General features: G+C 40.8%; 1 protein-coding gene across 1 annotated transcript in view; it reads left to right on the top strand.

Moving 5' to 3' along the window:
* pear1 (platelet endothelial aggregation receptor 1) overlaps positions 1–18,347 on the top strand; it is a 60,067-nt gene that overhangs the window by 7,455 nt on the left and 34,265 nt on the right. Inside the window, exons 2-4 of the mRNA XM_086312452.1 lie at positions 16,839–16,949; positions 17,554–17,655; positions 17,750–17,850. Coding sequence (XP_086168578.1) covers positions 16,839–16,949; positions 17,554–17,655; positions 17,750–17,850 — 314 coding nt within the window. The remainder of the gene's footprint in view (positions 1–16,838; positions 16,950–17,553; positions 17,656–17,749; positions 17,851–18,347) is intronic.

The following is an 18,347-nucleotide window of genomic DNA, read 5'->3' as shown; positions in this document are numbered from 1 at the left end:
ATATAAATGTACAAAATTGCAAATTTAAGGGTCAAGATCAGGTCAACAGTATGGATGGACGGATTGTTAGCTAAACATACTTGATATAAAATCTCCAGTTAAAATGATAAATGTAATGCTGCAAATTGTTAGCTGAAGTATGAATAAACAACTGAAACTGCTAGCTCAAGATGTCAGATAAACAAAAAGAAAATGATGATAAAAATTATTAATAAAAGCTTAAAAATCATTATCTAGAAGTTCTGCAGCTAGGAGGTAAAATTAAAAGATAAAGGTATGGATGAAGAAATTGTATTTTGGGTTTGGGTATAGCTAAACTAGGTAAAATGATTAATTAAAAGAAGTTTATTAGCTAACAGTACGGCCGGCAGTTAAAGTTTTTAGCTGAAAGTTTGGATGAACAAACAGTTTCCAAAATTTACTGGATAAAAAGTGAAACTTTCAAGCCAAAAATAATAACACATTCTCACTGATAAATGAACGAAGTACAGATTTTGTTTTAAATGATTGTAAATGGACACATTTGAAATGTGGCGTAGATAGAAAACTCCCTTTGAGGAGAATGTGGTGAACCTTGAAAGCACCAAGTTAAGTCTTATTTCAGGTCAGTCCTGGGAACAAATAGCAGAGAAAAACATCAACAACAACAACAGAAACAGATAGCCACTAGAGCTCAAATCGTTTCCAGCTTGCAGCAGCTGCAAAGAGAAAAAAGCTGCCATCCACTCACATTGGATGTGTTGTCTTAATCAAAACCAGATGTGGCATGGTTAAAATCTGTTACTGTAAATGGCTCGCTGTTTCATTCTGCAGTGACTCAAAGACTTGCATAAAAGCTGCTGCATGGGAACATTATCCGCAGTATGAAAAATGTTGTTCTTAAATCTACTGTCACAGTGAGGATCAGGCTTCCCATGATGTTACTCAGACGCCACAGACATTCAGAGGGATCAGTACAATGTTGTTGGTCACCAGACCCCCCAAGAAGGCACATTTTACCCGAAATAATAAAAAACAAAAGACTTGTCACAACTGTTTTTAAACAGCGGGTCCTGATCTGTATTATCGAGAGCCTTAAAATAATTGTATAATTTTGAAACTTGTTCAGCTTCTGTGCTTGTAGCTGTTGTGGAGATTGATCGCCAAACGAGCTCGGCCACCACGAGGGCGAAGACCGCAAGCTGTAAGCAAGCTGCACGTTCTTCAGCCAAAACAAAAGACATAATGGAAAAAAGAGAAAGCCCGTGTCCCTGGGTGCACGGAGATACATGGAAGCAGGCCAGGTCTGTGCGTGCACATCTGTGTTTATGATGGTGTTGAATGGTGAGTTTCGTGCTGACTTGGCACTTTGTGGTTCAGAGTTTTCCGTTAGTGGCTTCGGTGTGATCGCCCGTTTCCCCTTGTAAGAAACTACAAGTCAAACAAGTGATTGGAGAATTGCATGCCAGCGATACATCAGCAGTCAGTAAAACAGATTGAGATTGAGTTTGCATATCTCACTGCACTTGATAAACATCCAGATGTGTACAATGCAAAGACTACAGCTATTATAAAAGAGTCTCGTGTTACAGCCATTAGGAAAGCATGTCAATATTTGATGTGCTAGTAAAATATTTGCTAACACCAGCCTCAAGAAATGTTGAGGCTGGTGTTATGAAGCTAATTGTCTTACCCCAAATAAGCCAGAACAAACAGCATTCCACTCACAGCACTTGAAGACTTCCTTGTCTTCTAATGCACGGGCACCAGCAGACTACTCAGACCTGATAACGAAAGTTATCCCTGCATGGTCGTCTGACTGCATTGTGCAGAGCTTCTTGTCATGTCAGGAATGTTTGGCTTTTTTGGTGTTTAAATTCTCCAAGAGTGTTTGGGGGGTGAATCAAATCATTGTGTGTTTGTCAGGTATAACACTTAGTACCACCCTGTACTAATCCCAGCTCTGGAGATACTTCTACAGCTGTCTTTTTGTTCTTTATTCAGTTTTTTATTTGTTTTCAGGGCTTGTTTGATTTCTTGTTTGTTTGTAAGTCTGGACAGGGAGTCTTTGATAAAGATTAGTTGACTTATTGTGGAGGACAGTTCAGCAACGACTCTGGTGTCCTCTGTGCTCTTAGTATTTCTTCAGAGCCTTGAGGTTTTTTGGGGATTTTGGTGTGTTTTATCCTCCTGAACCATTCTCCACTGACATGCACGTCTCTGAGGAAGTCTCTGTTTCTCACTGAATAATTCATCTTTCTTCTGATTGTGTAATCATTTCTAAGATACCTGATCTTGTGCTGTTGGGTCTAATCTTCACAAACCCTCAGTCCAGCACTTCTCTGACTCTGGGGAAGCAGAATGGCAGTCAGACGTCTAACATTTTCTTTAACACATTTTTTGATTCCCACTATGACTCCGTCCGTTGCTCAGCAGTGTTTGTTTGGAAGCTGAGGAACAGCTAAATAGTTTTTTTAAATTATGATGTTTTGAACAAATGAGTTAATATGATCACAATCTTCATCTTTACAGTTTTATATGTTTTACATGTCAAAACTTATTGTGTTTTGAAATGTTTCTAAACCTCTTAAAAAAATTAAATGTCATCTCAGAGTCTTGGAGTCTGCTGTTAATAGATGAAATGAATAAAGAGGACTCAGAACTTGTCTAAACAGCTGGTTGCTAGTTTTCAGCAGATGATATTTAAAACATGAGTAAAAAGGTAATTAGTTTGGGACTGTTTTTGTAGGGCTAAAAACAAACTGTACTTTTGTAATGGAGCAGGATGTTATACCAAATACGAAGTCGCATTAAAGTTGAGTCTCTGATGAAGGGAGCATGCCGCCTAGTGCAACAGTGTGGCTCAGTTTGTAGTAGTTTTTGGACAACAGGGGGTTTCATAGACTTTGGTTACGCATTTAGTAGTAATATTAGCTCATTGTTGGTTTTGGATGTTTCTACATTACAGTAAGAAAATTATTTAACATTATCAAATGGATCCTTGTCAGATACATTAAAAACACTACTTGATGTTTGTACTGGTGGGGAGAAATGAATGTAAACAGTGCTGTAATGGAACCACACAAAATTAATTAAGAAGACATCCAGCATATTGTCCAACAGTGACAAAGATCAACACCAAGCCCAAATAAGCATTAGAGAGAGGCCTAAACAAGTGATACATTCAATCGGTGCTTGTTTGTCTGTTTAATCTAATTAGAGACGTTATTCTCTGATAAAGGAGCTACTCAGAGACATCACTAACAACGAGAGTTGATGAACTCTCTAAGACTTCCCTTGAGGCTTTCTTTGTTTTCATTGGCTCATCCAAAAATTTCAAAGGCGCTCGACCCTGTGCCCTGTTCTATATATACAGCGCGCTAATAAAAATGAATCAAAAGTGTTGGCTGTAGCTTCATGATGGAGACACAGCAGCTTTGTTTCCCACAACTTTCTGACCCTGAACGAAGAGGACAGAACATTTGTTTGAGGCAGTAATTAAGTGAAAAGAAACATCTTAAGATAAAAGAAATCAAATTTCATGGTGTAGAAACAACAATGGAGCAGAGCCTCTGATGTTTAAAGAGAATTAGGACCAAAACATCAGAGGATAGCGTGATTAAATGTTATTGAGATCCTGGGGACAGTGTGAAGTGTCAGGGAGGTGTCACCACAAATCAGATTAAGTTCTACATAATAACCTTTGCAGTGTGGTGATTGTATGTGGTGGAGAATGAACACCCGCAAAGGTGGGAACCCTCTTGGAAGTGGAAAAAATCAATGGTTGCTGCTGATTCTGTTGATGTTTTTTTATTTGGGGAACAACTGTGAGCGCTGTCCAGGGTTTGAGTGCTTTATAAGGGGATTGCACAGGTTGCCTGGTGGGAGGCAACCTGTCTGCCATCAATCACACTCTGACTCAGACTGGTTGCAGTCACTCTCTTAGAGAAAGTTTTCAAATTGCTGCCATCTGAGTCAAGTCAAGTCCGTTTATTTATAAGCTTGTTAAAAAATAACAAGCATTGACAAAAGTGCGGTACAACAAGACAACAAAAGCAATAAAAATAACACAATGTAGAAAAACGGACGGACAAAAAATAATGTCAAGGCTCGGTTTTAATAAAAATGAGTTTTCACATCAGTGCACATCTTCTGTGAGCTGCCAGCAGTTAAAGCTGTCTTTGAAAACAGATGCTAGACCTCCACCATGACCAGTTATCTGTAGGTAATGGAAAAAATGACAGTAAGGTTGAAGAGTTCAGAAAATGGGCTTAACTCACCAAAAATACGCCAAGTTTCAGTCACAAGTAAAAAATCCAAGTCCTGGGAGGTGAAGAAGACCTCGTTAGCTGTTGAGCTGGTGTTAGACAGAGTCAGCGTGATCGAGAGTGACTGAGATGGAAGACCTAGTCGGGAGGTCCGGTGCCACCGGGTTTATCCATTGGTAGGGAGGTTCAAGGGAGCACCAGGAGGTGAAAGGGACAAGAATACGGTGTTAGGGAAGTCAGTCAGTCAACTCATCTGCAACACATCTCATTTCATCAGTGGACCCAATTCAAGTGGTTTCTAACTGGTTTTATTCTGTTATATTCATAGACAGTAAGAGCAAGGATGCTGAGCACTTGTGTCATTTCACAGTTACGTTACAGCATCACTGCTTGTAGAGGAACTGCTGAACTTCTGAATGAATTCTACGACCAATAGAGTTTGAATTGTTGCAGCTCTATTGATTATCACTGCCACGTTGTCACAAACAGATCTAATTGCATGTAACTGCCACCTTCATCTTGCTGAATTCCAAACCGTTCACAGACCGCTTTTGGTCTGATTGCGTTTTGTTGCTGCTCTTTTTGTTTGCTGCAGTTTCTTCCAAGATGGCAGCTGACTGCGAGCGGTCGCAGACCTGCTGCCTGCCATCAAAGGCAATGAAACTGCAACATGTTTACACGTGGCTGTGATCGTTTTGTCCGTGCCGTTGTAACGTCACACAACCAAATGATTACAAAACATACATTTAAAAGTTGAAAATTTAGCCTTGGAAATCAGGTCCTTTTTGATAAATCACTGAAGAACAATTGAGGGCATTTTAGAGCTGCCATAATTTAAATTATTGCTATTTTTCTAGCTAAAAGGCTCAAATATGAGAATTTACATTATAAAAAAAATATTTTGGCACATAGGGAGTCTTGAGGATGTCAAGCTTAGGCTCCAGGATATTGAGTCACTGAGTAATTACAGTGTAAATCTTTTATAATTTCTCTGCTTCTATAAACTAATCAGATATAATTTAATCGCACTGATATTGATTTATGAAATTAAGTTCGATTAGCCCAGTCATTACAGAGTGGTCTTTTCTCTTGTTGTTTTTTCTGTTTCAGCAGTTTGTTCCTTAAACATTCAGCAGATATTTGGAGTGTAGAAATAAATAAAATTTGAAGTAAACTAGGAAAAAAGAGGAGATTTGATTCAATTCAGGGATGTGTTTTTACAGAACAATGCATTATAGGAAAACACTTAATACTCGAAGTTTAGAGCATTTCCTGAATGGTTGCAGTCGGCAGACAGACAGTAGTAAGCAGGACGAGATGGAGAGGAAGTGCACATCTGAATCAACAACTGGCCCGTGAGTCCACCAGATCAGCCAGGTGCCACCGCCATTAGAAATATCCAGCTCAGATAGTTGCAGCAAGAGCCACTGACGTCTGAAATTACTATTCCTATTATGTGGTCAGTGGTTGGATTTAGTTCAAGACTCTGTGGCTACAGGGATGCTTCACAGTCAGTCCAAAGTCATCCTCAGAAAACATATTCTGCCAATGAAATTACTTTCTATGTTTTCTAATCTTTAGAATTTGAAGGTGGTTTAAACAATCCATCCAGGGCACTCGTCTTTGTTGCTCCCACATCTCAGTGAGTGCTTTCTGTAGTACAGAGATTTTTAATTTTATGTAGAACGGTAGCATGGAACAAAAGGAAGAAGTGACACAAAACGTGTCATATTGCTGAATCCAACTTCTTTGAGTTGGCCTTTTGACTCTTTACGTCTCATTAAATGACCAAGTCACAAACAGCTGTACATCAAAGGTCAGAGACTCGTGTTTGAATACATATCCAAGACTCACTGTGGATGCAGATGTCTTATGCAACAAACATCATATTTTCCCACATAAAACAACCATTCTCTGGTGATTGCACGTGAAGTGACTTTTCCAAAGCTCCTCGTGTTCGTTTTTCTTACGAGCAGCCTTGTAATGTTGAGGCTTTTCTCCTCTGTTCTTACTGTGCCCATTTACAATGCAAAGCTATGCTTTTTGGTCACAGTTTGTGTTTTTTTTTTACAAGGACTTTGCTCCAGCATGATCCACAGAGCATTAGAGGACATATAATTACAGCGCTGTATGGTCATGTCCCCCAGAAACCTCAGCTAAAGCCTCCATTTTGGGTTTTCCACCATTTTCACTCACTAAGGTTTGCATAAGACTCTTGTTTTAAACACAAGCCAGACATGACTTCAATCCAAGGTGTTCAAGTCTGTGTTTGTATTTATTTTGGTCCACAGAGGTGAGTCGGGGTATTTGTCACACTGTTTTTGTTTGTTTTTGCCGACTTCTCTGACTTCTCTGACCAATGAAACCACAGTCATCCTGCCTGCGGTTATGGTGTGGAGTGTGGCGGACCAGGCGGCAGTTTACACTGTGGCTCCATGTACGAGTGCACGAGCCTCAAACGTGTCGGAGCAATGCAGCAGGGAGAACGAAGGGAGAGCAAGAGGACTTCAACTGGCAAAAAGCCCAGCCCATCACAAAAAACAGTCTAAAAGGGCTTATTCTGTGATAGTAGGAATGCAAGACCCACACCAGCAAAAATAACTGTTGTTACATCCCAGATACGCTTCAGATCAAATCCGGTGTCATCGTCTAGGTGACATAACTCCTGAGTAAATGCATTCTAATAGGAAAGTTGGAAAAGAAGGAAAACAGGATTTGTTTTGATTCTCAGCAAGGTAGCCGTTCATGCTTAAGAACAGCGCTGCAGGACTTAATGTGGCAGGATGGATTAAAAGTTTTAAAGTTTCACTCATGCTTACGTTTGCTTACATTGTTACCTCGGGGCTGGTGAGGCTGCTTCTGCTTTTAGAGTGGGAAATCCAAGTAGAGTAGATCACTCCAGATGAAAATTCTGAAACACCAAAACAAGTCTGGTATTTGTTTGGGTCGAGCAGGGTTTTTTACCTAAATGACCAACCAGTCCCTTCATGTATCACTTGGATTTACCTCAGATAACAAAAGGATGAAGCCAGATGACTTTATCAAAGCCTGCAGGGGAAGGAGGCAGCTGTGAACTGCTGGGTCCATCAAATGTTTCACTTTGACAAAAGGGTGACTCTTGCTTGTGACTGTTACGCTTTAAATTTGTTTTCAGAATAAAGTTTTGCTACAGAAACACCATCAGTTCAGGTTCTTTCAGTGTTGTTGCAGTTGCTGCTGTTTGCTAGTAGAGGCCTCCAACTCTGTGTGAACTTGTGTCGATGTGCTCGACAAGTGGGCCAAAACAAAAGCAGCACTATAGTGACCTTATCACACCGACCTCTGTTATCCACTGACTCTGTTCTCTGTCAGCGTGGTGACAGAGGCTGTGACAACAACTGCACCACCTCCTGAGCTCGCTCGTGAAGTGGCTGTCCAACAAAAACACACACAGATCGTGTCTAACAACTAGTTTATTCTGACGGAATAAAGGGAAAAGGTGTGGTTGTCAAGTCTTAAATCTGTTTCTGCTTTATAACACATAAATAGATTAAACTTTTGTGTCTTTTGTATCCAAGCTTTGAGGTTACAAACTTACAAAAGATTTCATTATAATTGTGGAGTTTTTTATTAATGGTTATGTTATGTTTAAATCTAAATATCTGTGTTTGTGTGATGCAGTTTTCAGTATTTGTCTGGCTTAGAAAGATGTTAAAGTGATATAGGAGTTCAGATTTTGATGAGTTTTGATTATTTTGGCAATTAAAAATCCAAGATACCCAAAGTCCAGAAGGCAAAACAGACAGAAGTCTGACAAGGAGCTCAGTGAACTAATAATAGACACACAGAGAGCAACAGACAATCTGATGAGGACAAAGGGAAACGCAGAACTATATGTATGTATATGTAGGCATGATTGGAGATGAGATACGTGTGGGAACATACACAAACAGATGAAATTCATGCGGACGGGAGCAATAATAGGATGTAAAACCAAAACAAGGCACGAGAAAACTTTCAAACTAAAGCATAACCCAAAGACTTACATGCAGACATGAAGAAACACAACAAATATAGCACAGACCACGAGTCTGTAGGGGAGCTGATACAAATGCTTTCTGTCAATGAGTAGATGTGCGCAGAAATACAGTTTTCCTGCATGGTAACAAACTGGTCATGGAGATTATTCTATTCTATTGTATTGGCCACCAAGGAGCTGACAGTATGGTAAAGCCTGTACAGAGTACAACACTACGACAGACACTGTGAACTCACAAATCCAGCTGCTGTAACGTTACTGTAATTTAACAATAAACCTGCAGTTTATCAGAGAGCTGCCTTTCAGAAGTTTGATGCTTTGCTTCCGTGTAGAGTTTCTCTTGAAGGAAAAGTAGTGAAAGAAAGTAAAGTAATGTTCAAGAGACACAATTAACCTCAGCTCTGGGAATCTAAACCTGAATGAATATAACAGGGGGCCAAGATCGAGGAGGGGGTACATAGTGAGTCCTGCTTTTCTCAGTTAAATAAATTACACCAGACCACAAGCCGAGGCTGCCAAATGAAAACTGGCCTGATGTTGGCACACAGATGACACAGGGCTGACATGATTACTTTATATTTTCCAGCAGCTCCCCTAATTAAGAGCGCTTTAAAGGGACTCGAACCCGAGGACAGATTGGCAGCCTGCGCTGGGCATCTGCCGTTGCATTCAAAGAGCCTGTTGGTAAGAAGAAGTCTTTTGCAGAGGAGGATTCAAATTATTTATTCCCATGTTATTACTGGAAACTCTAGCAAAACTGAGGTTTAAGATCTGCTGACATAATTATAAGATTGAGTTGCAGAGTACGAGGTCAAATGAAGACAATTTAACTGCCTGAGAAAAGCAGACAAAAGAAACAGACTTTGCAAAGGTGCAACTTCTACAGTTCAGGAACTCTGCACCCGGTTGCATCAATCTCACAGATAGCAAACAGCCTAGAGCTCAATCAGCAAAATTCAGACTTCCCAAGATTTCTGCAAGGCCTCAACCCTCCACTCTCCCTCACTAGATCATCCTTTTGTCATGCAACTCCCCCGAGATCCGTCAGCTGCATTTGAGCTGCCAAGAGTTTTCCACTTAAGCACTTTTTTTTCCAGTGTGGGGGTTCTGCTTTTGTGCCAGGGTACCATCTTTTACCGTATACTGAGGCTTTACAGCAGCCAGAGTGAAATGTGTTGATGTAGGCGTTGCATAACATTAATAATGTGGCAGAACTGACAACTACCGCAAAATCTGTGGGTGTGTTTTTAAGCTGTTCTTCTGACACTAAAGTTTTGGGTGGGGCACTGTAGATTTTTAAGGGTCTCTGCCCTCCCCCCCTACACCAACACCCACCCAACATGAGGCATGGCATCAACTGCAGAGTGTGTGCCAGGCTCGTCGCGGTCGAAGCGACCCTGCGAGCCAAGACGATAACCCAGATGCAAGGGATTATGGGTTTTATATTCAGTTTACAGTAACTCTGGTGTAATGTGAGGGTGGGATGGGGAGCTGGGGGAGAGGGGGCTGTGGCTGCGGTCGATGTGTCACACCGAGGTTTCTGTCAGTTTCTGCCCTCCAGCAGTTTTCATACATTTGTTATTGCAGGAGCTGAACTGTAAATTTGCAGCGCTGCAGCTTTCGTCTCCTGTGGAGGGTATTTTGTGATACTCGCGATGATCACAATCAGAGGGCGATCATTTAAACCTCCTTAAGACTGCGACACACACCGCAGCTTTATTGGCCAACTTTTAAGTGTAATGGTGCACAGCAGCCCTTTAATCATGTGCAGTGCGATCAACATGTTGCCAGGAAACATTTGACTTGATGTTTATGCTTTTGGTCTTCGTGTCTTTGTCTTTTGCTGGAGGTTTGGCCAGTTTATAATTCTCAAAAATTGACTTTTTAATGTCAAAGGCCTTTAAAGGGCTTGCATTTAGCCACAGGCTCCCGTAAGTAAGAATTTTTCTCTATGAGCTCAGTTTGTGGAGATTTTGACTTTTGTTCTTTCTGTGCGAGCAGACAAAGAGCTGGGGAAGAAAGTCTGATACAGCACTAATGACTGTTCATTTCTGCTCACTCATTGTTCTAATGGCATTATAATGGAGTTTAACCACTCCTTATCCCTCCCTTTGGGAACCACTGGTTGATTAAATCACTCCCTAAACTTCAGCTGTATGTAGATGCATCAGCTACGCTGTGCTTACTTTCAAGCTGTCCACCAGTGCAGGGACTTACTGTCTCATTAGAGCTGCAATCAGTTATCCAAGAGATTAGAAACACTCAGATAATTCATTATTTTTCTACTTTCTACTGTTTCAGAAAAAAAGTAATAAAAAGCACCTGCCTTTACTTAAATGGGCTTCCAAGTTTTAGATTTAATTTCTGAAATAAAATTAATATTAATGTTTTCCAAAACTTTCTTAATTAAATGCATCTTTTTTTGGTATTATACACCAACATGTAGTTAGACTTTTGATTTCTATTAAAAAAGTCTCCAGCATCGTCAGATGAGCCGGGTTTTATTAGTGATCTTATTGTGAACAGTTTTACATCGAACATTAAACTGTGGTGGGGATCTGCTTTTGATATTACTTACTTAGTACCTGGGTAGCATGAAACAAGACATAAATTACCTGCAGTTTGATTCATGCGACTCTGCCACACAAAAATGCATCCCGCCTGCAGGATTCATAACTCTGCAGGGAAAGTCGGGAAGACAGCCTTCAGTATTTCACCGAGCTGCTTTCCTTTTGTAGCCTCGTGGACTTTTGTCAAGCGCTTTAAAATATTGTTCAGGATAGAGTCATTTAAAGTTTTTATGCTATTGATTTGAAGTGTGGAAAACCAGGAGAACCCAGACACAGCTTTAAAAAATAGAAAAAGTCTTGACATAGGAGGCATATTTTGTAGATTCTCTGTCTGAATCTGACATCACAGCACCCCGACAGCGTGTATTTGGCAGCTTTCTGTTCTCTTTGCTGCGGCCAGTCAGTTACATCATCAGCTTTTCTTATTTTTATTTTTTAAGTTGATTTTCCTTTCCTCTTTGACTTTCCCTTCCAGTGCCTGACTAATATTTTCTACCTCAGTCAGCTCTGCAACTGTGCAGAAACTAATGCAGAGACAGAAATCTGGGGTTAGATGGAAATTGGCGTCATGTGCCTTGCTTCAGATGTCACTAGACTCTAGTATTAAACTTACTATTAATATTAGCACCGCTGCCTGTTGCCTTTACAGTGATGCAGGAACTCATTTAGAAGATGATTCACTCCCTTATTTGCTAAAATCCAGAGTGATTTAGACCGAGTGCCGTCATCAATCCTGAGATAGACTCACTGAGACCGTCTTCCTGTAAAGGTCATTCAGGCAAGTTGGAGTTATGTCTTAAAATTAAGCAGCTGATAGCAGTCATGTGAAGAAGTGCATGTAAAGTGTGTTCTTCTGTGGTCAGCTTTAGCTGCAACATTAAAGCTATCCACATGAAAACAGCTTTACCTTCTTTTACCTGCGTAACAAACAGAATAGCTTACATACATGCGTTTCATCCAGCAGCTACACAATAACATTACTGACAGACATATAACGCTGAGGACGCAGGGTCACGTGTTTGCTTCTTCAGCAATGTGTATTCTTTTATTAAAAGAGGAGAAAGTTTTTTAAAAAGCAGTCGAAATCTTGCTGAAACACAGGCTGAAAAAATGTGCTCAAACATTTACAAGAAAAGCTCCCAAATGATGTGTTCATCATAAAATGATGAGCTGATTTCTGGTAAAATAGTCATTTTCTTGAACATTTCTAAGTTTTTTCTATTTAATTTTCAGTTTGTTCTCATAAATTTCTGACTTTAATCTAAAACATTCAGATTTTCTGGTAGTTCCACATTTTTTTTAAATCTTACCTTAACCTCCTAAGACCGTACATCTTTCACGGCATACATTTTTAATTTCTCTTTGCTATTTGGGCTGATTATAGAACAGTGGCAGTATAATGTCAGTGGATATCAGGCCCTTGTAGAGCAAAATTTAGTATCTTGGTCCAGACAACCCAAACTGTGATGTCCACATATGTGGATTCCAGGTCCTAGAAGGTTAAACAACCTTAATAGGCCAGTTTTGCTTTTACATTCAGGAGCTGATAAATTAAAATCGATTAATATATCATCGATGTGACCAGGTGTGACTAGGTTTTTACAGTTTTGCATACTTTAGGGGTTTAAACAACAGAAGACACAAAAGTAGGCTGATTTCACAAGCCAATCGAACCCAAAAAGAGTAAAATAAGCTCATTTCTAAACCACACAGAATGCATGAGAACCTCACCAGGTTATAGTCCAGAACATGCTGAACTGGGTCCTAAATTTTGCAACATTTTCTCTAATAATTGTTGTAAAAAGGTGTAAATTGCTTCATAAATGTCACGAGAACAAAGAAAAAAGGGTTTCTCACAAACCCGCTTAGTGTGTCCCCTCCAGTGCTAGCCCCTTCACTGTCATTACTCTTTATTATCTTGTCAGTCTGATGGGAATATTACCTTAATAAAATGGCTTTGTTGCATGAAGTCAAATGAAAATTATTTTAGGGTTGTCAGCACTTACAGATCCTGAAGGGCCTGTGATTGAAACTGAATATGGTAATAACATGAGTACAAATGTCTGGTGAGATTAATATAAAAGCAGTGCATCTGTTTTCATTTGGGCTCTGTTTTCTCTGAAGCCCCTGTGCGGTGGTGGAAGAAGCATTGCTTGGACTTCTAACAGCATTCTGCAGTCGGTGCAACGCGTGTGTGCACGAGCGGGACGCTGTTGACAGTGTGAGTGAAGAGAGGCCGCGCGAATTAACAAAATATCCTCGGATTCTAAAAATACTTCAGCTTATGGGACTCATTTGATGTGTAATGTCTCCAGACATGTGTGTGTGTGTGTGTGTGTGTGAGCGTACGCTCGTGTATGGCACTTTGCTTATTTTCTACTGTTTAAAGAGCCACATGAAAGTTTCCCTACGCTCAGTAAGATTGTCTGTTTTTTTCATCACAAACACAACCAGAAATATGTTGGCGCAGTCGCTACTATTATGGGTTTTTTTACTGATCCTGGTCCAGATTTTACATTATGTGTCCAGTGGATTTGAACTGTGGAGGTGTGTACACATTACTGCCAGCTGGCTGTAAGCTCAATGCATCAAATAGGAGTGGAAAAAGGTTTAGGATACATAAAGCACGCTTTTGTGCTGCAGCCAAACTTGTCCAAGTGAAAAGGTTCAGGACTGCAGTCTGGAAGAAGCTCAAGGAAAATAATGGTTGCTGAATGTAATGGAGTAAAGGCCATTATGTGAGGAGGAGGTGGAGAGAAGAAGAGTCAGTCTGTCCACTGGTCAAGTGGAGGTGCTTTCTCTAAAAGCACCTGCCGTTCTTTGTTGCACTAAAACAAGCAGGGTTGCCTCCCTGAAGACCTCCAGATGATGATACTACCACCTGGAGCTCTAGGCGTCTCCCTGCTCCACCTTTCCACTGTAGGTAACTTCAACATGCAACGCAAACAGCGAGCGACTTCCAAACAGCCCCATCTGTGCTCATTACTCGCTCTTTCTCACTGTTTAAGAATTCCCATGCGGTTTGAAGCTTTTCTCTAATGAAGCACAATTAAAATGAAAAGAAGGTAATGAAAAATATTTACCCCCAGTCCAATGAAGTGCCTTGGGAAGTTGATGACTGCTCTTAATAAAAGCCATATGCCTGTTCTTATAAAATCCTGTTTTTGTGGCACACATTTCTTAGGCGTTGGCTGTTGTGCCAGTAAGTGAATTAACTCCTGACAGTGGGTAGGAGAGCAGTAAAAGGCAGTTTATCAGAAGCAGGAGATTCGTGCTGCAGTCGTCACCGTGCCAAATCTCCAGCAGAGATAACCAGTCGCTGGACTTTATGGAAAGGCGTTCATTGAACTGAGATGTTTATGCTGAAGCGCTTCGATAAACACGTCACATTATCTTTTTTCCTGGTCTTACGTTAGCATATAGAACAATTTGGTAAACATATCTGAGGTGGCTCTGACGGGAAATGAACAGCTGACCTTGGCAGTATTAGAGGCATGCATTATTCATCAAGCTGGAGGGAAATCTTTTTTTTTTCGTTTCAGGAAACATCCCAAAATTTCCAAAGCGGTGACTTGAAATACAAACATGCACATGAAAAGTGAGCAAAACCACAAATAAGCGACATACAGAAGGCAGGATAGAAACTACAGCCAGCCACGAGGCCGAATCTGCAAATCAGAGTTTTTTACATTATAAACCTTGACCAATGTTTTAGTTCCTTAAACTATGACAACAGATCTTTTCATGTGACAACATGTTAAAATATCCATTAAAAATCCAATCTGGGTTGAAAGTTGATACTCTTTTCCCAGTACCAGGACCAGCTTGCAGCTGTTATTCAAGCACAACCTCCTGCCACTTTTCAGAAGCGTCCTTGCAGTGCAGTGGATACAGCATTGCTGTGCTCTGTTTATTGTTCCATGTGTATTAGAGGTGACAGCTTTTAGAACAGCCCAGTAACCATATTTATCTGGTCATTGTCTAAATTAAAGTTTTGATTAAGTTGAAGTTTAAAAAAAAACGTAGTTTTTAATACGTCACTGTGGTCATGTTGTTGTTTTATCTTAACACTCTCCTAAGTGTCTTTGATCCTTCTGAGCCCACAGCTGTCTGTTCTGGCCTTGAAGTTGTTAAGGTGTGATTGTGGTTGTTGTATATTGTGTACAGTTATGTTAAGGTAGTGTCGTAGCTTTAACAGTTTATAGTCACCAGTCCAGTGCACGAGTACGTTTTATTGAGCTTGTTGTAAAACTTTGGATTTCTTTTAGCTGAAAGAACTGGTTGATCTCTACTTGCCTTTAAATGAGGACTCAGTGCAGGAGCACAGAGAAGCCTAAACCACAGAGAGATGCACCATCACCATGTTAAAGGTGATGGTGCTGTGAAAACTTAGGGGTAAAAATAGGCCCACAGCCCCTTTTTTTGTCATTTTTTATTCTTATGCCAGCACTGAAGGGGTGATATTTTCAGAGTGAGTCCAATGTGCCGAAACGAGCAACAATAAATGGTTACGTTGCTGTGACGCACTTCATGTGACAGCTCTTCAGAACAAATTTTGATGTGACATAATGTTCCTAAAATTCTGGATGGGAATTCACGATTCCCATAGGAAAAATGACTTGATTAGTGGATGTGTACTCTGCCGAAGTCACTGGTGGTCATGCTACAGCTATTCACCAAGTTCAGCTTCTTGTCATGAAACTTTAAACAAACATGCACGACTCCCTCAGGATTTCAAAGGGTTTTGCAGACTATATACAACTCCTGAGAGTGATAGCAAGAACAGTGTGAGCAATCCAGAACAGGACTGAGGATGTGGAAAACATACTGCAACATGCATGAAAAGGAACGTCACGCTCTGTGCTTGCTGTGTGGACCGCCTCCAAGTTCTCAGGTTTAAGGTTGCAGAGAGGCCTGAGTGGATTATGAAATTTACATGTATGGATACAGCCGTGTTCTTGGAGAACATGGATTCACTTTCACAGCTTTAGTGACTTTAAGTGAGGTCTAATCACAAACAACAATGAAGAGATTTTGTCCACTAAGAATCTTAAGAAAGAAACTTCTTTCCACTCGTCAGAAATCTGAAATGTTTCCACATGAGCTGCTTGACTGAAAATACTCTCAGTCTGGGGTTGAAGTGTCACCGTCTCAACATATCAGAGAGCTCTCAACGGTAACATGCAGCTGATATGAGAAGCTGTGACCAAAATTCTGTCAGAGGGGAATTGTTGAGAAAACAGTGAGGACTGGACCGATGGCAACATAATGTCCTTGTTTCGTTATATTCCCACGATGCTTTCACCAGAAGGCTCACACAACCAGCCTTCTGAACTTGTGTTCAGGATATTTTTAGGGGGAAATCATCTTCCTTCGGCTCCTTGAGAGCCTGACAGGGTCGCCCGAGCCGAGGCGCGCTCTCTCGGGCTGATCTCTGATCGGATCCAGATGCTGCTGGAGTGTGGAAGGGGACAGCACAGGAGCGTGGAGGCTTCACGGCAGCACTGATTGATAGGGGTCAGGATCAAGTTAGGAGTCACATTTCCTGACTGTGATCCCTCTTTCTGTCTCATTTTCTTTCCTCCTAATGCTCTAACCATACCCAGCCATCGCGTCTGCTGTCACGGTGTCTCCCGACGCCTGTGTTTTATGCTCTCGGCTGAGACGGCACAGAGCTCAGCGGGCAGCGTTACGCTCAAGTCTGGCACTTTGCCTCACCTCTGCTGAGCTTTAATGAAGTCTTTTACTTTCATTTAACTAGAATTTGTGGGTGCCCCAAACCAGTCTTTCAATGAATCTTTCCATCCTCCAAACTGTGAAGTGTTAATAATAGCAAAGCAAAAACAAAACAACGAGTGTAAAACTCCAGCTGTAGAATATTTTCCACAGTGTGATTGAACAGAAGAGGTTTAAAGCTCAGATTTGTCACTGTTGCTTGTTCCATCAGCCAGTCACATATGTAACATATGTCCACTGTAAGTCTCTGCTTCTCCTTCCCTTCAGGACCATGCCGACCCTGCAGAGCTCTGCCGTCCTGCTGCTTTTTAGCATCCTGATTGGACTGAGCTGCTCTCTGGACCCAAGAGACCCCAATGTGTGCAGCACGTGGGAGAGGTGAGGCCTGCTTAAACACACAAACAAACAACTGTCACTACTATGATACAATGTAATCATCATACATTGCATATATGAAAAAATGCAATTTACTAAATTTAAAAGTTAAAGTGGTCAGACGAGACATTAGGACACAAAAACAGCCAAATAAAAAGAACATTGGTGTTATTTATGGTACCTCCTCTGTGGAGGCTCAAAGTCAACTTTCTAATTAAATTTCAGCATCACTTTTATTGCTTTAGTCATTTGTGTTTAGGATAAAACTATTTGGGTGACTAACAGACCAATCAAATGCAAGAAAACAGAGTTCAGTCAGACAATTTACTGTAAAACAGATACATGACATGTCTTTACTAAACTGAGGCCACAGTATGGCAGACATTTACAATGGCATCGAGTGTTGTTGATGTCATCTACACCCAGGGTGTGTGCTTCAATTCTGTCAATTCCATCTTTCTCACAGACTCTGTGGAAAAGTGCATCTAATAGCTATTTAGATAATTCAGACAGGACTGATGATGATGACGAACAGCACTGCCACTCATAAAAAATCTCCTGTGAGTGGGTGTAGTATTTACACTGTTTCTGCTGTTCTGCCTTACAGCTTCACCACCTCAGTAAAGGAGTCCTACTTGCATCCTTATGACCAAGTGGGAGAGGAGCCCTGCTCGGATCCACGGACTTCCTACAAATGCATGCGCCACAGGTAGCTGAAGCAGAATGACTCATTTCCTTCCTGACTTCCTCTTCCTGCCAGGGGATAGTCAAAACATAATGTGCGCCCTATGTTATTCTTTCAGGATCACCTACAAAACAGCCTACAGGCAGGCGGTGAAGACTGATTACCGCAAGAGATACCAGTGCTGTCCAGGCTACTACGAGAGTCGAGGCAAATGTGTCCGTAAGTAGCTGTGGAAACCTTTGCACTCTTTGCTCTTACTCGTGCATCAGTGTCATGTTACTAAGACAGAAAGGTGAGACAAATCGGTCTGGAGAACTTTTAACAGAGACCAAAACCGACATTAAAGTTCTTGCTACAAGAATGAAACAAGATAGATGTGAGTAATGATTACACTGTTACATTTTTCCTTATACTAAAGATGTACAGCCACAGCGATGCTACTCACTGGTTTCATTTAACAAGGCAGCAAAGTTTAAAGTTATTAGCTAAGTGGAGCAAGTTACATACAAGTGGAGCAGGTGCGATGCACGGACACAGTTATCTTCTAATTGGTGTCTCACAAAAGGCTGATAAAAATACAAGGCTGTGTCATAGACAGACATTTATTAGATAATTCTATTTAAGTGTATTTTGTTGCACTTCTATTTAAAAACAGGAATACAGCGAACACTGTGCAGAGAACCTCACCAGACAGCTCTCAGGAAAACTGCAGTTCC

This window comes from Aulonocara sp. 'chitande type north' Nkhata Bay, linkage group LG11, assembly GCF_057382095.1.
Source record: "Aulonocara sp. 'chitande type north' Nkhata Bay isolate Kocher_YH1m ecotype deep benthic linkage group LG11, A_spYH_male_GT1.1, whole genome shotgun sequence".
Taxonomy (NCBI): domain Eukaryota; kingdom Metazoa; phylum Chordata; class Actinopteri; order Cichliformes; family Cichlidae; genus Aulonocara; species Aulonocara sp. 'chitande type north' Nkhata Bay.
The sequence above is the reverse complement of the archived record's forward strand: the minus strand, read 5'-3'. Positions and strand labels throughout refer to the sequence as shown.